The sequence below is a fragment of the Sciurus carolinensis genome, unplaced genomic scaffold (genome assembly GCF_902686445.1).
Source record: "Sciurus carolinensis unplaced genomic scaffold, mSciCar1.2, whole genome shotgun sequence".
In the NCBI taxonomy this organism is placed as follows: Eukaryota; Metazoa; Chordata; class Mammalia; order Rodentia; family Sciuridae; genus Sciurus; species Sciurus carolinensis.
In genome coordinates this window covers 229,576-253,125 of record NW_025920264.1, presented here as the reverse complement: position 1 = coordinate 253,125, position 23,550 = coordinate 229,576, and the positions used below count along the sequence as shown (strand labels likewise).

The window sequence follows — 23,550 nt, the reverse complement described above, 5'->3', positions numbered from 1 at the left end:
CTGCTTCATCCTGAGCCTGCCTCCTGCACTGCAGAGATGGGTGTCAGCAGCTCCTGCCTCCTGGGCCTGCTGGGAGGGGATAGCCTGTATCTCCCTGACAGGTGGCCTGCAGCACTCAGGGCTCAGCCTCCTCGAGACAGTGAAGACGTGGTCCTCACCATGGAGAAAGCTAGTGGGAGCCCATCACCAAATGGCCAAGCAGAAACACAACCCTGCCACCTGCAGGCGAGAACACAGGGTTTGGTGCATTTCTGCCCCACACAGCCTGAGCCAGGAGGAAGCAGGGCCCCTGTGGAGGGACTGCAGGGACAGTGTGCAGGTCACCCAGATCCAGGGGAGGCGAGAGGCCCTGATCTCCTCTGCTGTGAAGGACACACTGGGGCAGCGGCAAGCCCTGAGCAAGAGCTGATCAGCTACAGCTGAGACCAGCTGTCCTGGAGGTCTACAAAATATACTGGAGCAGCAGCGAGGGGTGGAGGGTGCCGTCTACTGCCCAGGTTTAGGCACACCACTGGGGCAGTGCACCCCTGGGGAGCTCTGGGCCCCCCTGCAGCAGACCCGGGGGAGAGGCCACCAAAACTGCCCAGAGCCTCTCCGCAGCAGCTCTGCAGGGGTGCAGCCTGCCCACCTGGGGGCCAGCCCTCTCACCACCCAGAGCTCTGCTGCCCCACCAAAAGTGAGACCCCACCCAGGCCTTTGGGAGCCCCTTGCAGGGAGTGCATATTTTACATATTGTCGGAGAAGGAGCTCCCAAACACGGCTTCCCGGTCTGCTCTGCTTTTGACTCCCCCCAGATTTACTCTTCCAAGTCAGGATGTGCTGCTGCCTGTCTTTTTGAGGCACCATGTTTTCTTTCTCCTTTTATCTTTTAGTGCAGGGGATGTTACCCGGGCCTCAAGAATGCTAGGTGAGAGCTCCACCACAAGCCACACCTGGCCCGTTCTGAGATAGGGTCCACCAAGTTGCTGAGCTGCCCACTGACCTTCAACGCGCCATGCCTTGGCTTCCCATCTGGAAACACAACTCTTTCCAATCTCCTGCACCCCCCAGGGTGCCAGTGTGCTGGGTGTCTCCCCATCTCACCTGCCCATGACACCAGCACCAGTAGTGGGGACGGCAGGCCTCCGTGCTGGGGGACTCCTGCCCAGGCCCCTCTTCCTGTGGGACCCTCGCACACAGCACAGTCCATGTTCAGCTGGCTTGCTCACACAGGACTCTCAGGACAAAACCACGTAACTACAATCACGCTCGAAAAATTAACCAAGTTCCTTATCATCATTTAATACGCCATGCTCAGTCCCGCCTCATACACACTGTTAGGCTTCAGTGACTCTCTTACTCTGTGCTGGAGACAGATGAGGCAGATTGTGCAGCTAAGGCAAAGAGCACCCTCCGGGCCACACCTGGAGGCCTCTCCCTCTCCTGTCAGCTTTGACAAGGAAAGCCCGGAGGCAAAGCACTGTCCACAGCCTGCTGCCCCCCTGCCCCCAGGGCTTCTCACCTCCCAAACCCTAACCGTCCTCCTGTCCCATTGCCACTCTGCTCCTTCCTGTTTGATTCATCTTTATGTGACTGGCTCAGTGGTGGGGGCAGCAGGCGAGGGGAGGCAGTGGGGGCTGTGCCTGGCTGCTTGTGCGGCTGGCCTTCCAGGGTCAAGGAAAGCCAGAGGGAAGATGGCTGGGCAGAACCCCACCAGGTTTAAGTCAACAGCAGGGCCTGGTGCACGCCTGTTGTCCCAGCAACTTGGAGGCTTGAGCACTGCAAGTTCAAGACCAGCCCAGCAACGTGGTGAGACCCTATTTAAACAACAGTGCTGGGGATTTAGCTTCGTGGCAAAGTGCCCCAATTCAAGGCCCAGCACCAAAGAAAAACAAAGACAAAAACAGCAAGTTTTAGATGTAGGAAACTCCCTGGGCATGGTGGCCAGTCCTCATCCCAGAGACTCAGGAGGCTGAGGTGGGAGAATTTTAAGTTTGAGGCCAGCCTGGGCCATTCTGAGACCACCCCCGCCCCCTGCCTTCTGTGCAGCACTAGGGACTGAACCCAGGAGAGCACTCCAGGCAGACACAAGGCCCTGGATCACTCCCAGCACTGCTCCAGATAAAACCTGTCCAAACAAGAGCTGTGGGGTCAACCGGCAAAGCTGGGCCCACCAGCAGTGTGGTCTGAGGCCAGCCCACCTGTGTCCTCTTCGGTGGGCCCCTCCTGGGGAGGAACCAGCGTAGGCCACTCAGGTCTAGGTATATGCCCTTGACCTTGGGCATCCAAGGAGTTCCACAGCCAGCAAGTTAACTGCTGAATCCAGCCTTTCTGGGGCTCTCAGCTGCACAGAAACAGGCCAGCAGTGTCCCGCCACCAGGATGAGAGGCACCCTTGGGGCAAGGGCCCTGGGAAGCACAGAATCCACCTGGGGCCCTCAGCATCTGGGAAGGGCTGCTTCACAAATGCATAGGAAACCGGATTTGGTGGATGTGTCCTCTTCCCCAGATGCCACCGGGGGGTCTCCTGACCACTCCATTCTCTAGGGTGGAGAGGTGACCATCAAGCCCAGGAATGCAACTCTGCCCAACCCCCACCCTGGCCACCGTGAAGGGACAAGGGACCAGCATGTGATGACCTTGGCCCTGCTGCCTCCCCACAGGAGGGGTGGTCTGCCTTCTCATCGGCAGTTTTATTTAGATTTCAAACAAGCCACAGCAGAGAGGAGGTGGCCTCGAAGCAGTCTATCCACTCTGGAGCTGGGACCCCAGGTCTGTGCTCCTGCCTCGAAGCTGCTGGGCGGGGCCCGCCCACAGGTCCCTGGCGGCCAGGCTCTGCTGGGCTCCGCCATCCCAGGAGCCAGGGCTGCAAGCCGAAGCCGGGCTGCTCTTCTCTGAAGCAAGGAGAACCCAGAACCACACAGGGAAGGAAGGAACCTAAACGCAAGGACCCGAGGAGGGAGCGACGTGCCGTGAGGTAGCCTGCGTCTAGAGAGCCAGCGGTCGTCCCGTGAGGTAAAATCTCAGTTTATTCGCTGGACGAGGTGTCAGGACTCCTCGGCGCACGAGTCGTCCTCATCGTCCCCGAAGCAGCTGTCAGCCTCTTCCACCTCCCCGTCCTCGTAGTAGTCCTCGTAGAACAGGTCCGCGCCCTCCTCGGGCACCGGCGCCTTGGTCTTCACGCAGTACTCAGCCAGAGTGGTGGGCACCTTCACGCCATCGCGCTCTGCGTCCACCTTGGTCCCCAGGACCTGCTTCCTGGGGGGACAGGACAGGTGAGGGGCTGCTCTGAACCCAGCCTACCTCCCAAAGCCCATGGGAGGAAGCCAGCAGGAGGCACCCAGGGATGCCAGGGTGCAGCACGTAGCCCCGGCCTGCAGGAGCTGGCGTCAGGGGCCGCCCGGAGCCACACGCGTGGGGCAGCTTGGTGGCCAGCCTCGGCTCTGTGCGCTGCTCCTGCCAGGCCACACCCTGCACGGCACACCACTGACCCACCCAACCCCAAGGTGGGAGCCAGGCAGGCGCACTGCCGCAGTGCCAGCTGTGGGGCCTGGCACCTGGACAGCAGGAAGTGCCTGGGCTGCTTCTGGGTGCGGAGCTCAGCCCAGCCCTGGCCACCTGGGCCGCACGTCAGGGCAGAGGCTCACCTGGCTCCAGGCCTCTCCCGTGGCACCAGAGCTCCACTCACAACACCCGCAGCCCTCAGGCAGCACAAAGTGGGGCGGGAGGGCACTGTGCCAGCTGCTCTGGGCCTTCCCCACCCTAGCCAGGGCTGTCCTGCTGGCCCTGCAGAGCCCAGCAGGACACAGGCTTCTCTGGGGTCAAAAGATACAGCGTGCAGCCAGAAGCAGAGTGGCAACGGCTGCCCCACTTGGGCGTGTTAGTGACCCATGCAGTTCTGAGGGACAAAGACAGTCTGGCTTTCATCAACGCTTTGGGACTGTGTGGGACGTGGTGGGGAAAGCCAGGTGAGAGCTGGCCAAGGGCATGTGCCGCTCCAAGGGCGGAGCCTCTCAGGGCTGCCAGCACAGGTCAGCAGCCTCCCGGCTTGGGGATGGCTGCCCAGGATGACTGTCTAACACACAAGGGTCAGGGAGCAGACGCACAGCGCCACAGCAGCCAAGAGGACAGGCCACACCATGTGAGGAAGGGGACAGGGAGGAGGAGCCCTCGCTGTCTCCACGTGTGCGAGACACCACCCGGGACCAGCCGCAAGTGCACAGTGTGGATGAGCTGGTCCACCTGGCCAAGGGCAGCAGGCGGCTGCAGAGGAGTGGGTCCAAGGGCCAGCCCACCACAGCTCAGTGTGTTTGAGACGGTGCCTCACTGACCCAGACTCGAGCAGCGGGGACAGGAGGTGTACGCCACTCCAAGGAGTCTCCGCACATATAAGTGGGGCCTCACAATCACACCAACCACGGAGCCTGTCCCGCAAGATGCAGCTTGCTTTCTGTTCTGGTGGCACTGGGGACAGAAGCCAGGGTGCTCCACCATGGGTTGCACCCCCAGCCTTTTCTATTTCACTTTGGGGCAGGCTCTCCTTAGTAATGCTTAGGGCTTTACTAAGTTGCCAAGAGTGGCCTGGAACTTGTGAACCTCCTGCCTCGGCCTCAGGAGTCTCTGGGATTACAGGCGTGGCTGCAGCACTGAGCTGTACTATCGTTATTTTCAGTTGCACATGGACACAGTACCTTTATTTTATTTATTTACTTTTACGTGGTGCTGAGGATGGAACCCAGTGCCTCACAAGTGCCAGACATGTGCTCTACCACTGAGCTGTGACCCAAGCCCAACCTATAATTTTTTTATTGAAAAGCAAATAACATTTTCCCAGCAAAAATGAGGACCCCAGTTCAATCTCCAGCTCCACAAAACACAAAGGTAAATAAAGAGCTGCAGGCTTGGGCCACAGTTGAGTGGCAGAGCACTTGCCTAGCATGTGCGAGGCCCTGGGTTCGATCCTTAGCACAGCATAAAAACAAATAAAACAATTATTTAAAAAAACAAGTTGAGGTAGCATTTGGAGTGCTCACTTGGCAGCACACACAGGAATCCTGGAACAACAGGAGGTTGGCACAGCCCTGCACAAGGATGACACACAAACTCCTGAAGCACTCCAGGTTTTTGAGAAAAAAAACAAAAAACAAAAAACAAGGGATTTGGAAAAAACACAGTAAAGGTTAAGTCCATCAAAAAACGAGTCATTTGGGCTGGGGGCAGCTGGGGACACCTGCCCAGGACGGAGACCCTGCTGGAGTGTGACAACGCACAGTAAGAACGCAGGCAGAGGAGAGGAGAGGAGGGCCCAGAGCTCACGCACGGACGGCCCCCTCGGCTCCCCAGGAATTTACTCTCCTGCAGCACCACCTCTTGGCTGGAGGAAACGGAGCAAGCAGGGCCACTGCGACACACCCTGTGGGCCCATGTGTGGCAGGCTTTCTTCCTGCCCGCAGCTCCAGGCCTTAGGATCATAGGCACAGGATGCGCAGGCAGGCTGTGGGCCTGCATGGCCTTCAGCAAGGATGTGACCCCAGGCTCGCCTGGTGGATCCCCATGAGGACCACAGCAGCAGAGGCCCCTCCAGGGAGGACCAGGCATGTCAGGGCCGAGTTCCAAGTGAGATGTCCCATGCCACGGTGCGCAAGACACGCACATTCCATGGGCTCCTGTGGGACAAGTGTACACGTGTTCACATGCCACACTTTTCTGTGACGCAAAGAAGGAAGAAAACCCACCATATTTCCGAAAACAAAGAGGAGGCCAGAAGTTGGGTTGAACTGGTTGGACACTTCCGACTGGGGCTTGGGGGTGGCCTCCAGCAGGCAGGAAGCACTTGTCAGCCCCGTTAGCAGGAGTGGGTGGCCCTGGCCGTGCTCACCGGATGATGTCTGTGTACTCCCGGTCCTTCCCCTTACTCTCTTTCCACTTCCTGTACATCACTGAGGCGTCCACATTGGCTGGTGAGAAGGTGTTGGGCTCGTTGAGCAGGGAGATCACACTCAGGAGGATGGTCCTGGGGGACAAGTGGGCTGGAGTGATGGCTGCAGAACTCAGACTTCCGTCGCCCGCAGGTCCAAAGTACCTGAGGCCTCAACCCAGAAGTCCCTAGCATTCCCCTGTGGTGCTGGCTGAGCTGCGCACACGCAGGGCAGCAGGGGCTGGAGTGGACAGGGGCTGCTTCTAGACTGAGGGTTGCCCTCAGGGACACACAGCACCAGGAGCCCACCCTCAAGCTGGGGCTCTCAGGTGAGTAGCAGGATGCCTTGGGATCTCCCCATGGTCTGGTGTTTGGGTGGGCAGAACAGTGCCAGAGACGCCTCTTCCCATGTGTCCTCAGGGTCAGACCAGACCTGCACGGTGGGCCTAGCCTCACCTGACGTTCTGTGTGGGGTTCCACCGCTCCGAGGGTAGCTCCCCACTCTGGGGGTCATCAACAGGTGGGTGGAGAATGGAGATGCACACGTCCCCTGTCTGAGCAAGGAAGGGAGAGTGGGTCAACCCTGGCCAGGACTCCCACTGCCCCTTCCACAGGAGGCGTGAGGCTGTGCGAGGCGTGTGAGGCTCACCTCGTAGATGTTTGGGTGCCACATCTTGGTCAGGAACCGAAAGGCTGGCGGAGAGTAAGGGTAGTCGATGGGGAACTTGAGGCGGGCCTGTGGGGGTGGGAACAGCAGGGGTGGCTCAGTGGGGGCCTGGACCCCTGGCAGAGTTCCATCTTAAAAGCACTCTCTGGGTGTCAGGGGAGTGCATCCCACGAAGGACAAGGGACTATCTGGGCCAAGAAGGAACAGGGCTTGCTGCCCATTCTCCCCGCTGGTCAGGGGTCAAGCCAAAGGCCATGTCCACAACAGGCTGCCTTGAGCCTTTCTGGAGCTGCCTGGTCTGGTGCCAGCCCCACAAAGGCTGGCAGTGGTGCCAGATACCTGGAGACACGGGGCCCAAGCCCAGCATGGCACCTCTGTCCTCAGGGAGCAGAACTGGGACCTCAGTGCCTCTCTGAGGGCTACCCAAGCCAAGGCTGGCCACAAGGGGTGGGTCTGAGCCACCAGCCCCGGTGCCAGAGCTGTTCACCTGTGGCCAAGGCCCTGACACTGCTCCTGCCAAGGAATCCCTGGAGTTCCTGCTGGAAACCAAGGAATCCCTGCTGTTTGCTTGGAGAGCCCAGCATCTGGGTCAGGTCCTGGAGGTGCTCTGAGCTCCAACGGGTGGAGGCCAGGCCTCCAGTCTGTGGAGAGGGAAGCCTCCATGTCCAGGGGGAACATGCTGAGACCAAGTGACCTTAGAACATGGATCTGAGAACTGCCTTGCAGTTCCTCAAGACTTCAAGGTACCCCAGCCTTGTGCTGTGTTTCTAAGCCTGGATTCTGAGGCTCACCCTGCTAATTCCCTGCCCCTCTTGTTTTGAGCATCTCTAGAGATACCTTTTACCACTAGGCAAACAAGGCTCATAGGAGAGCACCTTGCCTGAGGGCACAGCAGAGCAAGGGAGTCAGGAGCGTCTCAGGGCTCCCCCTTGCTAGGGTACTGACTGTGGCAAGCTTGCATAACCCAGAGAACAGGGTGAGGTGGGCTGCCTGAGAGGAAAGCCCCACAGCAAGTGACTAGGAGGCAATGGTGGCCTTGGGCACTTCACAAATCCCCTACTTCCACATGCCCTTTACTAGTCTTTGCCCACAGCCCAGCCAACCACGCCCAAGATGGGGGAGTCCTGGTGGGTGGCAGAGTCAACCTGGGTCCTGAAGGCAAGCCTGTGGCAAACACGATTATCCTACCAATGCCAGCCTAGGAGGTTCTATCCACAATGCCCTGCGTCAGTTGGTGGGCAGCACTAGAGACTCAAGATCTCTCCTTCCTGACTGCTGCAGCCTTGCATAGAGGGCTGGCTAGGCCCCAAGGCAGGGGTGTTAGCCCAGCCTCCCAGTCAGCTGTTTCTTCTAGCAGATAAAAAGAGCTGGGAATGCTGTCAGTCGTATGAGGTACCCTTGGAGAATTCTCAGACTAGACCGGTCCCTGGGTGGGGACGCAGGAACATCCACACCTGTCCCCCAACCTGTCTGCTCTAAGACCTGGAACCCCGACTTAGGAACTGCCCCCAGGAGATGAGGCTGCTGCCTTCACAGTCACCGGGCAGGCGTGGTTAAAACACAGCCCACAGTAAAACAGACCGGTCTTGGCTTCACTCAGCAACCACGACCCTGAGAAAACGAGGGCAAGCACTCCACCACAGAACTACCTCCCCAGCTCTTTATGGTATTTTATTCTGAAACGGTCTTGCTAAGCTTCCTGGGCTGGTCTTCAACTTGCCATCCTCCCGCCTCAGCCTCCATCCTGAGTTGCTGGGATGACAGGTGTGCACCACCACTCCGGGTTTCTGCTCCCATCTGTCCCCCCACCAAGGGTAGGGGACCCCAGTCTGGCTCCTCTGGCTCCAGAACGAGATCCTGTGACCCCGAGAGGAATCCGAAGCAGCGACTAGGCTCAGACCAGTTAGGTCGAGAAAACTGCCCTGACTTTGGCCCGCGTTCTTTGTCACACAAGGCAAGTCCGGGGGACAGTCCTCGGCTCCCTGCCCCCAACAGCAAAACCACCAAGGACCCGCTCATCCCTAAGCCACCAGCGGGCAAAAAAAATGCCCGGAAAGCAGAACTGGGACCCAGAAGCCGCCCGCTCGGCCGACCCGCCCGCGGCTTCCCCGGAGACCCGGTTACATAAAGCAGGCGGGCGCCGCGGGCCAGCGCCCGCTCACCTTGAAGTAGCCGCCCTCGTAGTAGGTGTTGGGCGGCCCGAAGATGGCCACCTCCCAGTTGTACAGGTCGCCCTCGTCCACCAGCGTCACCCGGAAGCCCTCCACCGGCTCCTCCTGCAGCCCCTTGAGCTCCAGCAGCAGCGCCTTCTGCGAGCTGGGCACTAGCGGCCGGGCCATGGCGGCGGCGGCGGCGGAGGGTCCCGGGGCCGGGGGCGCGCCGGGCCGCGGGGCCGCCGCGAGTTCACGGGACGGGCCGGGCCGCGCGCCGGCCGGGGGGGAGCCGCCGCCTTCCTCCGCTACGCCGCCGCCGCCGCCGCCGCCGCCGCCGCCGCCGCCGCCCGTGGCCCCCGAGCGCTCCACCAGCGCCGCCGCCGCCGCCGCCCTCCTCGGCCCGACCCGCGCGCCCCGCCCGCCGCGCCTGCGCGCCGCTGCCGGGCCCCGACTGCGCCTGCGCGCCCGCCCGCGGGGCACGCCGGGAAGCGCAGTCCGCCGCCGGCCCGCGGGGCACGCCGGGAAGCGCAGTCCGCCGCCCGCCGCGCAGGCGCTCGCGCTGCCGCCCAGAGCAGAGCCGCGCCACCTCCGAGCTCCGCGGACGCCTGTGCGCGGGAGGCGGGCCGCGCTGGGCTGCGCCCTCCGGCGCTGCCGCCGCGGCTCTGGGGTCCTTTTTTGTGACGTCCTGGCGGGGGTGGGGCCGTGGGCGGGGGCGCCCCTCCTGCTTTTCGGGGCCGGAGGAGGCGGGGTGCGCGGAGAGGGCGGGCGGTCCGCGAGCTTCCTGCCGAGCCGGCCGGGAATTCTGGACCCCCTGCCCATTCGGCATCCTTTTGGCAGCTTTGGTGGGCCCCACCTGGTGGACTCGGGTCCCCCACCGTGATGGAGCCTGGCCTCCTCGCACCGTCTCAATGGAGTCTGAGCTCCCCACCCTGATCCCCAACTTCGAGGGTCTCTCTTAAAAGCCCCCCGGAGCCAGGGCTCCCCCGACACCCCCACCTTGACAGCGCCTGGGCCTCCACCCAAGCTGGTGGAGCTTGGACCATGACTGGGTGGGCCCTCTTTGAGTCCACCTGAGCCTCGTGTGAGCAGACCGGAGGCAGTGAGGAGGTGCCTGGAGGAAGTGGACATGAGGGAGGACAGACAGTCTTGCAAAGACCCTGAGGTGGGGCAAACGGGCTCGAGGCCAGCTGACCCCTGACCCTGGGCTGCTGCCCGAGGCCTGTCGTGACCTGGCTGGCAGAAGGGCTGGGCATCAGGCAGCTGTGGCCCTGCCTCAGGCTGGGTAGGGGGCGGTTCGCTCATGTCCAGCCCTGACCTCTGAGGCTGGCATCCTAGCTGGGGACAGGTGTGAGGACATCTCTGGGGAAAGGAGAACATCAGAGGTGGGGTAGGCAGAGAAGTCCAAGAAAGCCCTGGGCCAGTGGCCACTCCACGTGCTGCCCATAGCCGCCCACAGCCCTCCTCTCAGGCCCTGGGGACTCGGGTGGGGTGTCTAGTCAGTGCTGCTCTCCTGGTGTGCCCCACCTCGGGTTTGGAGTGCTCATGGAACCTCTTCTCCGTGGTGGGCTGTCCTTGCTGTCAGAGCTGACGTGAGGCAGCTCATCAGAAAGTGACAGTTGTCCGAGTCTCCCTGCGCCCTCATGCCCAGGAAGCCGTGGTGGGCACGGGACCCCTAGGAAGCCTGCTGCCAGCCCTGCAACCCCCTGGAGTGGGGGGCGTCTGGGGTTTTGCTGGCGCGCTTCTGTCTCAGCACTCGTTTCCCTTGGGGTCCCCGCTGGAAGGTTTGAACTGACCCAAGCTCCAGCTGCAGGGACTGGCTCGGCATCTGATGAGATGCTGTTTTGGGACTTACCTTGGGAGCACAGAGCTGAGGTGGCTGACTGGAGGGCTTGTCACCATGTGGCCTGTGGACAAGGTCAGCCTCAGGGAACCTGAGCCATGGACAGAGGGATGGTGCTGAGAACTCTGTTGGTGCTCCTGGATCTGCCACCTTGGGTCAAAAGGGGCTCTGAGGTGGGCTCAGAGCTGGGTCACCCTGGTCACCACAGGGTTCTCAGGAGAGGAGGCAGGAGGGCCAGGGTCTGTGGTGATCTAACTCACTTCCTAACTCCTCCCTTTGCTTCTATGTGGAAAACCTGGATGCTGGGGACACAGCAGTGAATGAAGCAAGAGGATCGCGGCCTCAGGGACCTGGACAAGGGTGTGAGCAAGCATGAAAGCAGGGCTGTGCACAGCGGCCACACGTCACCTTTGGCCCTGAGGAGGGTGGCAAGCTCCAGGCCAGCCTGGGGACATGGCTCAGAGGCAGCACTCACACCTACCTCCCTGGCCTGGATGCTGCCCACACCTGGCCCAGGCAGTCGGTCCCTAGCCTGTGGGCACTGACACCATGGGCACTTTTCCTAAGACCCTGGGTTCAACACCACGCACACACACAGGGGCAGCATGGGAGAGCGGCTGGGGCTGAGGGAGGCGCCTCCTGACAGGTAACCCTGGAGTGAACTGGCTGTGGTGAGGAAGAGCCTGAGGGTCTGGAAGCCTGTGTTGCCCAGGCCGAGGTGTTGACTCTCAGTGAAACTTCCTAGTGACGTGGTGTTCCCAGAGGACCACACACCTGCCCCAACGCCAGTCACAGGCCCCTGAGGCCAGGGGCACTGGCTTGATCAGTGGGGCTGGGGTGGTGGGGGAGGCATCAAGCCACACCTGGTGCCCGATCCTGGGGTGAGAGGGCTGGCCAGGAGTTCTGTCAGGATGTGGTGGGCCTGGGGCGACCCCAGGTTGTCCCCATGCAGACACCTGGGAGGTGTTTGGCTCTGGGGCTGGAAGAGGTCAGCTCCAGGGGCCTGTGAGCCCAGGTTGGGGACTCCTGAGGACAGGAGAGGTCCGCAGCTGGCCACCAGAATGCCTCAGAGGTGGCTGGATGACAGGGCAGCTGGCCTCAGGAGGTTGGCCTGGCCACAGGGAAAGGGCCCAGTGCCCATGTCTCCTGGGCTGGCAAGCACTGTCCACTGCTTGCCTCTGGGCATCCCGGTCCTCAGACAGCTCACACTTGGATGCCCTCACCAGTGCCCAGGTGGCTCTGTCCCTAACATGGGGGCACAGGTCGCCCCAAAACCTGCTGGGAGAACAGAGATGGTGGTCAGCGTCCTGAGCACCAGCCTCCTGTGAGGAAGCTCCACAGTCCACCAGCCTCTCAAGCCCGTGTGGGAAGGGACCCTGTGCCTGCCGTTTTTGGCAGACAAGGATCTGCCAGCCACCCTATGCCACTGGCACTGGGGAACAGCTGGGGCCACCCCCCCAGATCGAGAGGACCCGGATTTAAGGTCTTCCTCCGATGCTCTCTCAGGCAGAATGCGGCTGTCATCGGTACCAGGTGCGAGGCAGACTGGGGCCAGGGGAGCACAGCTACCCACCAGGATTCCCGAGCCAGGGGGACGGGGGTGCGCACAGGGTGGTTCTGGAGGGGCCCCGGCCCGTTGGACCTGGCAGCTGCCTTCCTCCAGGCGGTGAGGGATGAGGAGGGGCAGATTCCACTGTTGCACCTCAGTGTTGTTGCCAGCTGCCCTCTTTGCTTGACAGCTGGAGAAACTGAGGCCCAAGGGAAGCCACTCAAGTGGGCAGGGCTGTGGGAAGAGGCCTCGCACTCCAGAGGAGCTGGCCGGTGGGGCTGGCCACACACACAGACGGACCTCCACAGACTTTATTTCTGCCTGGCGGGCCCATGAGTGTGGGTGCAGTGTCCTGGGGGGGCCTGTCCCAGTGCAGGGGTGGGGCTGTCTCGTCCTGGGCCCATCCCACGCCTGCCCAGGAGGAGGGGCACCTGTGGGCGGGCTCAGCCCACTGGCTTGACCTTGGCAATGAAGAGGGCGGCTGCCTTCTCCAGGAACTCCTCCCGGGGCATGGGCGAGCTGGGCCGGCGGCCCGCTGCCGCTCGGTCCAGGGCCAGCGCCAGGCTGTCGGGTCCCAGACGCGAGCCGGCCTCCAGATAGCATGCAGGTGCGGCCGTGTGGTCCCCAGCCCCCAGGGCCCCCTCCAGGGTGTCCAGCACAGCCTGGCCCACGCGGCGGTCGGCTACCGCCAGGCCTGGGGCCTCCAGGAGCCGGAAGAGGGCTCCGGCCCGGGCCACGAAGTCCAGCAGCACGAAGCAGGTGAGCATGCCCGCGCGGAAGACGCCCCGCGGCACGGCCTCATGGTCGCGGCACTGGATCTTGCGCAGCAGCGGGGCCACCACCTCCTCTGGGGCCTCACCGTCCCTGCAGATGCGTTTCAGCAGCTCGCTGTAGGTGCGGCCATCCAGCCCCGGCCTCTTCCTGCGGCCACCAGCACTCAGGCACTCGTAGGCCACGCTGACGTTGTTGTTGAAGGCTGTCCTGTGGGCGGGACAGGGTTGGGGACCACAGCCACGGCATCCTGGGCAGATGCTGGCCTGCCCAGACCCACCTCTCCCAGGTCCCCTCTCTCCTGGGGTGGCTGCCATCTCACTCTGTGAGGTCCTCCTTGGTCTTCCATTTCCCAGTGGGGCAGGTGCCCGCCACCATCAAAGCCCGGGCACCCAGAGCACAGCTGCATACAACTGGCACTCAGTGGCCCTCTGCTGGATGACGGGCAGGCAAGCCATGGGCCTCTGCCCAGGGACCCTCTGCTGCCCTCATGGGCAGGCTCTGATGGGTTGGACTCCCTATCCCCACAATCTCACAGGCAAACTGCGGGTCCGACTGCCTGTGCCCGTTTATGGGAACAGGGTCGACCAAGAGTTCCAGGCCCCACAAGCAGCCTGAGGCCTGCGAGCCTGCAAAAGCCAAGCCCTCAGGTGGCCATCCTGTGGATCACAGTGGCATGGGGACGCTGAGGCTGTGAGCAGGATAAGGACCCCAGACAGGAAGTGGCTGGGCACAGGCCTCATGCCATGGGGTACATCATCCCACCTCCCAGCAGCCAGCGTAGCAGGTGCTCAGCAAGTGCTGGCCATGGCCCCATGGCCGCCACCCAGGTCAGGCTGAGGATGGGCATGCTGTGCAGAATGCTTGTGGGAGACAGCCCTGAGGCAGAGTCCAGGACCAGACCAAGCCTCCCAGGGGTGGGCTCCTGGCTCCTGGCAGTCAACTCCCTTCTCCTTGCTGGCTACCATCTGTGGGCCTGCGTTGGTGCTGTGAAGCACTGGTCAGCGGTGTGCAGGCTCATAAACGCTCACTGCTCCTGCCCAGCAGCCCTGGAGGCACTGGGCCCTTGGCCCACCTCCCTGGGATGGCACAATGACCCAAGTGTCCCCACAATAGGGCCCAGTGAGCAAGCGGGTTGAGGGTGGTGGTGGCTGGACAGTGGCACAATCCAAGGGAGGCCCCTGCCAGCCCTGTGCCCCACTTCCACACTCAGGGCCCACTCTAGGCCAAATACTCAAGAGCCACACCTCCCCTGCTGGGACAGGAGCTCATGATGGACAGCAGAGCCTCTGGCAGAGCTGGGGTCACCAGGTGTTGTGGTGTTTGGTCCTGCAGGTGAGGGGGCCTCCCGACCCCATGTCCAGCCTGTGCCTGGTTCCCCTCTGCAGTCTCAGGCACAGAATGCTTGCCCTCTGCCCACCTGTCCACTCTCCTACACTGACTCCATTTCCTGCAGGTGGCATCTAGGGGGCAGGAATCGGGCCCTTGTGGCTCCAGGAACACCTGCTGGGCACTCTGGGTGTGCAGGGCTCTGCAGCTGGTCCACACCTCCTTTCAGGGTGGCCTGCTGCCTCTGCTGTGTGGTCTGGGCAAGTCCCTGCTGGCTGAGCCTTGCCTTCCTCACCAGGAGGGTGCCAGCCTGATCTGTGCAGCTCCGATCCTTGAGGACAGAACAGACTTTGTGCCACAGACCCGGGGTCGTGCCACAGACCCGGGGTCGTGCCCAGTACGTGGGGGTCCCACCTGCCTGTGGCCCGGGTGCAGTTTGAGCAGTATCCTGGCCCCATGTCCAGGAAGCACACAGCAGTGACCACAGCCCAGGCTCCAGCTCCTTAACTAGGAGACACAAAGGGGTGACTGCGACCAGTGACCTCAGGGCGACACCCAGGAAGGGCCAGGAAGCAGGGAGGGGCACCGCCTTCCAGCGCCTCACCACCCAGAGGTCACAGGTGCAGACAGCCAGGGCAGGGAGCTCCCGCCTGGCCAGCCTTGGCGCCAGTGAGCCCTGCCGTGCAGATCAGGTCAGGGCACTTGGCCCGGGCATCGTGCAGAGCTTGCCAGTACTTGCTAGGAAGGGAACGTGCCCACAGTGCCCACAGCCTCGAGGAGCAGCAGCAAGGCCATTTCTGCCTTCCACCAGTGGCTCTCAGGGGGACCCTGAGCTGTGTCAGGGACCTGTGGTGTCACAATGGAGAATGCCTAGCACAGGTGGGTGGAGGCCCGGGACACTGCTCTGCATCCTGCAGTCCAGGATGCCCACCAGACGGGGCTGAGGCTGGGCCTGGTCAAGACTGGCTAGTCCTATATGAGTCCCCCAGTGAGCTTGGGGACAGTGTGCAAGGGTCCCTCTCATCAGTGATGAGGCAGCGGAGCAGGCCTCATGGGCTAAGCTGTCTGACTCCTGGCTCTGCCCCACGGTGGCTGTGGGGCCTTCACATCATGCTTGTGCCCCAGGTGGCCTCGCTGGCCAGCAGAGGGGGTTGGGTGACTTCTCCCACACCTGACATCTCTAGCTCAGCCCCAGGTACTGGGGAACAGCAGAGAACCACCCAGCCCTTGGTTCTACTCCTGTTCCACCAGCTCCTGACTGGCCAAGGAGGGCGGGCAGTGGGCCTGGGGTGTCCCAGGGAGGACAGGAGCAGGCCTAGTCCCATGAGCGCATCAGATGCCATGGACGTGGGGGAGCCTGTCTTATGCATTCACTCCTGGCTGGTCCCTGGGCAGCCAAGTGATCCCAGGCCTGCACGTCTGCCAGGAGCACCATCTGCCTCCTGTGCCCCTGCCATTCCGAATGACCCCCAGCAACAGCTGTGACCCTCTGGTCCTGACTCCTCCATGACCATGATCATGTCACCCAGAACCTCAGGCAGGGGTCTTCACTGCGAACAGGGTCTTTGCAGATGTAATTACTAAGATGAGGTCATGCTGGAGCAGGATCAGCTATAAATCCAACACCTAGCACATTTGGGACAGGGAGACAGAAGGCCAACTGGGGGGGACACAGGGCTGGAGCTATTCAGTCATAAACCATGGGACACCAAGGCCTAGAGCAACCATGAAACTGGAAGAGGCGGGAAGGACCCTCCTCAGGACCCTCTAGAGAGAACATGGCCGTGGTGACACCCTGATTTCAGACTTTAGGCCTCCTCAACTCTGACAAAATTAGTTTCTGGGTTTTTTTTTTTTTTTTTTTGGGTGCTGGGGATCGAACCCAGGGCCTTGTGCTTGCAGGGCAAGCACTCTACCCGCTGAGCTGTATCCCCAGCCCCTATTTCTGTTGTTTTAAGTTACTAAATTTATAATTTTTTACAGCAGCTTTAAGTCTTTTTTTTTTTTTTTTTGTACCAGGAATTGAACCCAGGGTCACTTAACCCTGAGCCACATCCCAGCCCATTTCTAAATTTTGAGTCTGGGTCTTGCTAAATTGTTCAGAGCCTCACTAAGTTGCTCAGGCTGGCTTTGAACCTGTGATCTTCCTGCCTCAGCCTCCCCAGCTGCTGGGAACACAGATGTGTGCCTCCGCCCCCCCAGCCCTAGGGAATCAACATAAGTATCTTCATCTGTGACACCTACGGACGAGTTCTTCTGCAACTTGACCTGAGCACCCACATGGGCAGCCCTGCCACGGATCGATCTTCCTCCCCATGTCACTTCCTCCTGGCTCCTTTCTTCCTCTCTGGTTTTGCCTTCCTACCCTTTTCTGTGGGCTCTGCTCTTCTCTCTTGAGGCCTCCTCAACTCCTTCAGTTTACAACCGCTCCATCCCGCCCAGTGCCTCAGGCAAAACCCAGTTACCTTCCCACTGTGGGCTCCGCTGGCCACGGGGCCACGGAGCCGGTCCTACTTCTCTCCACCCCCATCAGCTCCGCCTCCTGCCACCTGCTCCTTTTCCAGGCCCCCGAGGTCCCCTCCCTGGCTGTCATCTTGGGACCCCTGAGCAGCTTCTTCTCGACTCAGGCAGGGCTGCCCTGGGGGACCCCCGGAATCACCAGGAGTTTAGACCTGGGACGAACTGAGGTGCACCGCGTCCTCACGCATCCCTCCTAAGCCACCACGCAAATGCGCACCTCAGCCTCTGCTTCTGGGGACCCCAAAGACACCAGACCACCCGCCCCAAACAGTCGCCCAGGGCTGATGCTGCGAGTCAGTCCGCTTCCTGGTCTGCAGCAACCCTCGCGCGCCCGACAGGAACTCGGCCCACTCCAGGCTTCCCTCCAGCGGGTCGCGCTCGGCTTTAGTCAGTCTCCAGTTCGTTATTCATTTTTGGCCGCAGGGACGCGGGTGCCCTGCGACCTGAAGAGTCCCCAGCTGCAGTGGAAACCAGCACATCACGCAGCCAGCACTGACCACAAGGCACTGGCTCCGCCCCTCCCAGAAGACGCGGACTACAACTCCCAGCACGCTGCGCGGCGCGGGTCGGAGCATGCGGACCACACCTCCCAGTGTGCCCCGCGCGAGCCGTTTCCCCCGCCCCCCCACCAGTACCGCAATATGCCGGGAACTGTAGTTTGTCCGCTGCCCCTCCCGCCGCCCGCCCGCACCTCTGTGAGTGGTGAGCCAGGCGAAGGTGCCACAGCGCGCGGCCCAGGCGCTGCTGCTGCAGCAGGAGCTGTCCCGGGGGCTCCCCGGCGCCGCCGCTTGCCGGAGAGCGCAGACCCATGTTCTCGAAGTAGTGCGCGAGAAAGGCGATGGGCTCCTCGGGCCGCGCCTCCAGAACCTTCAGCAGAGCCGCGCGCAGCATCTCGGTCACGCCGACCTGCCGCAGGAAGTCCTCCTCGTTCTCGGCCGCCGCTGCCGCCCGGGACACCGACGGCCGGCCGTTGTCCGTGAAACTGGCCGCCGGTGCCACCGCCGGCCGCCGTTTCTCCACTGCCGCCATCTTCACTGAGGGCAGTGGAGCCGGAAGTGCCGCCATATCCCACGTGTCCCGAGTTTCCTGGACGGCCATCTTGGTTAGGGGCAGAGGGCGCCAGAACCCTCTGCGAAACTCCGGGAAAAAAAACAGGGACAGGCACCCTTTTCCCTGGGTCCTAGTTGGCGTTCTCCCTTTGCTTCTCATTGCGTGTACTGAGTTGATCTGGTTTCTGCCCGGAAACCGAATTGTGCCAGATTCTAAAATGGTTGCCTAGGAAAGGCTTGGTTTCTATCATGAAGCCATATTGCTTGCCATCTTGCTAGTGGGCGAGTACTTCATTCGCACGGTCTCCTAGCAACCGTTCTCCTTGGGTACCAGAAAAGCCCAATCTAGCGTGCGCCAGGGTTGACCCGCCCTGACTCCAGGACTTGGCGTCGTCCCAGACACACTCTGATGTTTGTCGGAGCCTTTGGGCTCGGGCCGAACTCCTCCCGGCCTTTGGCTTCTCTCTGTCTGAGAGTAGAGCACGCCTTGCGGGGACCCCGTCCCGGCCGTCCTCCGGGTGCATTGGAGGTCCTTTATGGCCCCACGCACTCCTACTCGGCCTGGCAGCTGCTCGCAGGACGCGGGCCTAGACCGTTACCCTTCTGACCACCAGAGGGGCGTCTGTGGCCGCCTCCCTTCCGTGGCTCCCAGGGGCCCTCTGGCCGGGCCGCCCACACCTCCAGCCACTAAAGTCGTGCAGTTTCGCTCGATGAGCCCCCTGTCCCTGTCTGCCCGGGTCGCCGCTCACCACGCTTTCCCGCTGCTCTGGGGCCTCGGAAGCGCGTGTGCCTCGCCCAGAAACAAGCACCAGGCGCAGCGCCTCTGGGGGCGCCCGGGCGTGCGGGGCGAGTGTGCGGCACCCGCCTCCCCGCACGACAGGAATCACCATGGTGGGACCAAGTGGGCTTTATTGTCCAGCTTCCGGAGCGGGCGGCGGGCCCAGGGCGGGAAGCCCAGGCGGCTGGGGAGGGGGCTGCCTGCGAACTGACCACCAGTGGGGGGCCAGGTCGGCTTCTCCTTCCCAGAGCCCTGCAGCTGGGTGCGGGGAGAGGCGGCGCTGCCCGCTTAGTCGCGCACGGGCAGGAGCCACAGGGAGGCGGGCGGGCGTGCGGGGGTCGCAGGCGGGGGTCGGCAGCGTCTCCACAGGCGGTAGGCGAGGGGCGGCATGAGGAGCAGCCCCAGCACCAGGCTGCCGGTCCACAGGGCGGCGGGCGGCGGGCGCTCCTCCGGGCGGGGGCCGGGCGCTGGAAGAGCGGGAGGGGCGTCAGGAGCACGGGCGGCCCGCCCGCCGCAGCCCGCACGGGCCTCGCGCGCCCAGGCCCCTGCGGGTCCCAGCGGCTTTCACTGCGAGCCTTTCTGCAGCCACGTAGCTGCCGTGCCGTCTGCACGTGAAGTGCGGCTGACCAGCGCGCTGACCGACTACCACGCTGTTTTCCAAGACTAGGGTGAAAAATTCATAATATGTTAAAAAGGAGAGCACGTGAAATATTAGATTCAGGCTCTCTTATGCCGAGGTTTTATGAGATGATGACGTTCAGGACTCCTTAAAATATACTGAGTATGCTCGTTTTTGCTTTTTAATTCCCACGGGGGGATCCAGGGCCTGGAGCACAGGTGCCACCCCTGCCTCCGCCTGCAAGCTGCAGTCAGGGACGCCCCCTAGACAGCCGGCCTGGCACTGCAATTTCTCCAGAGTCCACCCCTCCCAGCCACCACCCCCCAGCCCCGCGCGCCAGAACTCACAGCTTTTGGGGGTCACTTTCTGACCGGGCACATAGAAGCTGGCCACTTGGCCACCTGGGTCCAGGCGACACTGGAACAGGCCTTCAGTGCTGGAGCCCCCTGGAGGCCTGCTCAGCCACGCCCGGGCCCCTGCCTCCCTCCTCTGGTAGGCTGCCAAGCCCCCAGGAGCCAGGGTCCAGCGCACGGCCATGCCAGGGCCACAGGCTGTCTCACACAGCAGCTCCCAGCTGACCTCTCCGTCCAGTGCAGGCTCCAGAGACTGGTGGATTTCAGGGCGGCAGGTCTCAGTGGAGCTGTTAATCCTGGGGGTGCCTGTGGAGCCCTGTTGGGGGGTGGCCTGTGGGGAGGTGGTGTTGGGGGTATCTGAGGAGGTCGGGTCTGTGGGCTCCAATGAGATCTGGCTGTGCAAGACTGGAAACAGAGGGTTGGGGAGGCAGCTCAGTGGGTAGAGCGCTTGCCACCCGGGTTCAATCCCCAGCACCAAAAAAAAAAAAAGAAAAGGCCACCTCGTCTCCTCATCTGGACCCCCTCGAACCCTTCTGACCATGGAAGGTTGAGCAGGGTTGGAGCCGGACTGTGGGGGCTCCACTCCTGCCAGATCACCCTAGGATGCTGTTTCTCTATGTGCTGTGGTTTCCTCAACAGTAAAAAGGGGTGAGGGTCACCCCACCTCCGTGGGCTGCGGCAGAGAGCTAGCGAGGGCATGGTGCCCAGGACCCCTTTTACCATGGACTGTGAACAGGGACAGGGTGTGGACTGAGGCCCAGAGCAGCACTGTAGGATCTAGAACACACCTCTGCAGCTGGGCGTGGTGGCTCACACCGTAATCCCAGCATCTCGGGAGCTGAGGCAGGAGGACTGCAAGTTCAAATCCAGCCTCAGCAACTTAGGGAGACCCTGTCTCGAAATTAAAAAAAAAAAAAATAAGAAGGGCTGGGGATGTGGCTCAGTGGTTAAGCACCTCTGGGTTTCAGTCCCTGCTACCAAAAAACAAAACAAAAAAAACACCACAGCCTCTGGCTCCCACGCAATTTCAGAACTCTGTTAGAAACCAGGACCCGAGGGCGCGGGGTCAGGGGTGCCGGGTGGAGGCTGTGCTGAGCTCCCCTCAGGGATGTTTCTGGGGCTAGGAGATGTGCAGGATCCACCCAGCCACATGGCGTTGCCTGCACTCCTGCTCTGGGCCTGGCCTGCCCTGGCTGCTGAGGACATCACTGTGGATGAGACAGATGTCCCTTGACAGTGCCAATGGTGGGGGACAGATAATGAAAAAAGGCAGAGCTAGGACACAGAGTGTTGAAAAAGTGGTGGAGAAATACAAGGCACAGGAGAAGGAGTGGTCACGTGCATGTGTGTGCATTTGCGTGTGTCCTGGGCCCCTGAGAGGCTGGGTGATGGGGAGCCTCTCTATGTCGCATTTGAGCAGGGATCCTAGGGAGGTGAGCAGGAGCTGGACTGGATCTGGAAAGGTGCTCCAGATGGAGGTCCAGTCTGTGCAAAGGCCCTGAGGCTGCAGTGAGCTTCATTCCTGCTGTGTTGCAGGAATACGAGGAGGCCAAGTGGCTGGAGCAGAGCAGCGAGGGAGCTGTGGCTCAGGGTGGACCTGAGCTTTGACCCTGAGGACGTGGAGGGGTGTGGGCAGAGCAGGGATGGATTCTGGGGCTGGCACAGGGCAGGTGCTGTGTCTGTTGCATTAATGATGCTCTCTGGTGGACACCGGGTAACAGATTGAAGACGGGTCCCAGGACAGACCGTGTGAACAGCTCCTGACCAGGATGCACAGGTGGAGTGGATACTGCTGTCCAGGCTGGAGAGTGGTGGCCTTGGGGATGACGGAACCCAGTGTGCTCACCTGGAAGGGCCCGGCGGTGGCTCAGCTCCAAGCCAGGGAGCCGCATGGTGGCCTGGCAGTGGAGGGTGGTTGGGGTAGGAGTCCCCAGTGGAGGTAACAGCCAGCGCTTTGTCACCCGGAACAGCAGGTCCTCCGTCTCCTCTGGGTCCTCCTCCTCCTCCTCTCTGCCTAGGGCCTGGACACCCTCCAACTCTCTGTTTCCCAGGAGCAGGGAGAAGAACAGGGCGTCAGGGCCAGCTGGGGAGATGCCGTGGGCAGTGCAAGCCACCTCCTGGTCCCGTCCAGGTACCAGGGTCGCTGGGGACACGGTCAGCTGGTCCGGGAAGGCTGCGGGTGGAGGGTGAGCCTGCTCAGGCCCGAGCCCACAGGTCAGGGCTGGACCTAATGGTGGGGGGCTGCGGTTGGGGTAAGGCCATAACCAGGCACAGAGCACACCCTGGCTGGCTCGGGTGGGAGGGGCTTCGGGAGGGACCAGGAGAGGGTCAGGGCAGGTGACTTAAAGACGGACCTAGCCAAGGAGAGCAGGCCCTCGGCATACCGTACACCAGGAGTCGCACGGTGTGCTGGAAGGTACGGTCCCCGCAGGAGCCGACGCACACGCGCGTGCCCGCGGCCGACAGCGAGGCGTTGCGCACGGAGAGCACGCTGCCCCCTGCCTCGGACCGCACGGCGCCCAGGTTGGTGTCCAGGCCTCTCCACCGCACCGCGGCCGTCCCGCGCGCGCAGGCCAGGCTGCAGGTGAACTGCCGAGACGCGCCTATGGCTAGGGCCACCACGGGCTCCGGGGGCTCCACGCGTAGGGGCTGACCTGCGGAGACGTGCAGGCCCTGCGCAGGTCCCGCCTGGTGCGGGCCTCCACCCAGGCCCCAGGATTGTGGGGTCAGAGGACGGCCCCAGCCCCCTCCCCTGCCCCTCCTACTTACTGCGTCCTGGCTGGAGCAGCCCTAGGGAGAGGGCCAGCAGGAGGGCGAGGCCCTGCTCCATGCTTGTCCCCTGTTCTGCTGCCCGCGGGAAATGGGTTAAATAGCGACCTCCCCCGCTACTTCCCTCCGCCTGCGGACCTGCTTCTCCGCCCCTTTCCCGAGGGGCTTTCCTGGCCTGACCCCACGACCCTGGAGGCGGCTGAGAGGCTGAGGCTAGGGGCCGAGGTTGGGACGCACGGGGCGGCAAGGTCTGGGCCTGTTCCAGACCTGTCTTGTGGACGGGAAGGCTGAGGATGGAGCCTGGTGGAGGTCAAGTGCCTGGAAATCCCAAGGTGTGGGAGCAGGACAGCCCCTCCCCGCGTCCCACTGGCGGATCTGCACCTCACTTCTGCTCCCAGCTGCCCAGCGGTCAAGGTCGGCCCTCCAGTTCTGCCTGGGCAGGGCCTTGTGGGTTGGTGAGTCCGGGGCTGAGCCTCCCTGGGGTGATGGGAACTCCAGGGTGGGATCTCCTAGGGGCGTGGGGCTCGGTGCCTGGGGCTCCTGGGCTGGGGTCCCTGGCTGTCCCAGAACTGTGAGGCCAACAGCTCCTGGGAAGGGTCCCCAGCTCCATCCCTCACAGTGGCAAGGGCTGCCCCCTGGCAGGCCTGATGGGAGCCTGGGCGCCAGGTGGGGCCGCCTTCTGTCTGGGATGGACCCTGGCCCACAGCTGCCGAGTCCTGATTGGCCGCTCAGCCTGCGGCTGGCATCCTGCCTTCTGCTGAGCGCCAGCCCCTGCTTCCCTGCTTCCCCTCACGCCTGATCTCCTCGGCCCACCCGGCCCCCACATGGACTTGAAGTCCCTCAGGCTGCCCTGTCGGGCTGTCCCCACTCCTTCAAGTTCTGCCCAAAGATTGCGGGGTCCTTCCAGAGAGGCCCTCAGGGACCTTGTTGCCACGCCCCACCATGACCCCTTCTGTGCCCTGCAGGAGGACAGAACAGCATCCCGGCCTGGCCTCCCTGACCGCAGGGTGTGCCCTTCTGCCTGAGGCTCCTGACTGTGGAGCAGGAGAAGGTGGGCACTGGGGTGGAGACCACCTGTCCCTCAGCACCCATGTCCCAGAGGGGCACTGGGAGGAGTGAGGGAGACGGGCCCAGAGAGAGGTGCTCCGGACCCGAGCCCCTCGTCCTGCTGCAGTGCGGAAGGAGTCTTGCAGGAAGCGGGGCTCCAAGGAGCTGGCCCTTCCCGGGAAGCTGGGCTCTTAACCCCGTCGGAGGGCCA

The 23,550-nt window shown here is 62.5% G+C and overlaps 3 protein-coding genes and 1 pseudogene across 4 annotated transcripts; 1 reads left to right on the top strand and 3 right to left on the bottom strand.

Annotated features, from left to right (window-relative positions):
• Positions 1 to 1,243: 1,243 nt before the first annotated feature.
• On the bottom strand, positions 1,244 to 9,103 carry Cdc34 (cell division cycle 34, ubiqiutin conjugating enzyme). Its single transcript, XM_047538134.1, has 5 exons — positions 8,725 to 9,103; positions 6,545 to 6,631; positions 6,352 to 6,449; positions 5,857 to 5,991; positions 1,244 to 3,236 (listed from the first exon to the last, which is right to left on the bottom strand). The coding sequence occupies exons 1-5, from the start codon at positions 8,899 to 8,901 to the stop codon at positions 3,026 to 3,028; spliced, it is 708 nt and encodes a 235-aa protein (XP_047394090.1). The 5' UTR covers positions 8,902 to 9,103; the 3' UTR covers positions 1,244 to 3,025.
• On the top strand, positions 5,004 to 5,104 carry LOC124975387 (uncharacterized; annotated as a pseudogene).
• Positions 9,104 to 12,399: 3,296 nt separating the features above from the next.
• Positions 12,400 to 17,787, bottom strand: Tpgs1 (tubulin polyglutamylase complex subunit 1). Its single transcript, XM_047538091.1, has 2 exons — positions 17,416 to 17,787; positions 12,400 to 13,085 (listed from the first exon to the last, which is right to left on the bottom strand). Exons 1-2 carry the CDS (start codon positions 17,751 to 17,753, stop codon positions 12,548 to 12,550), a joined length of 876 nt encoding a protein of 291 aa, XP_047394047.1. The 5' UTR covers positions 17,754 to 17,787; the 3' UTR covers positions 12,400 to 12,547.
• A 931-nt stretch (positions 17,788 to 18,718) lies between these two features.
• Madcam1 (mucosal vascular addressin cell adhesion molecule 1) lies at positions 18,719 to 23,113 on the bottom strand. 2 transcript variants are annotated; one of them, XM_047538127.1, is made up of 5 exons: positions 22,293 to 23,113; positions 21,908 to 22,177; positions 21,370 to 21,696; positions 19,518 to 19,928; positions 18,719 to 19,018 (listed from the first exon to the last, which is right to left on the bottom strand). In XM_047538127.1, the coding sequence occupies exons 1-5, from the start codon at positions 22,351 to 22,353 to the stop codon at positions 18,840 to 18,842; spliced, it is 1,248 nt and encodes a 415-aa protein (XP_047394083.1). In that variant the 5' UTR covers positions 22,354 to 23,113; the 3' UTR covers positions 18,719 to 18,839. The 2 variants fall into 2 exon arrangements, with proteins under 2 accessions (XP_047394083.1, XP_047394084.1); XM_047538128.1 differs by lacking the exon at positions 19,518 to 19,928.
• Positions 23,114 to 23,550: the final 437 nt, after the last annotated feature.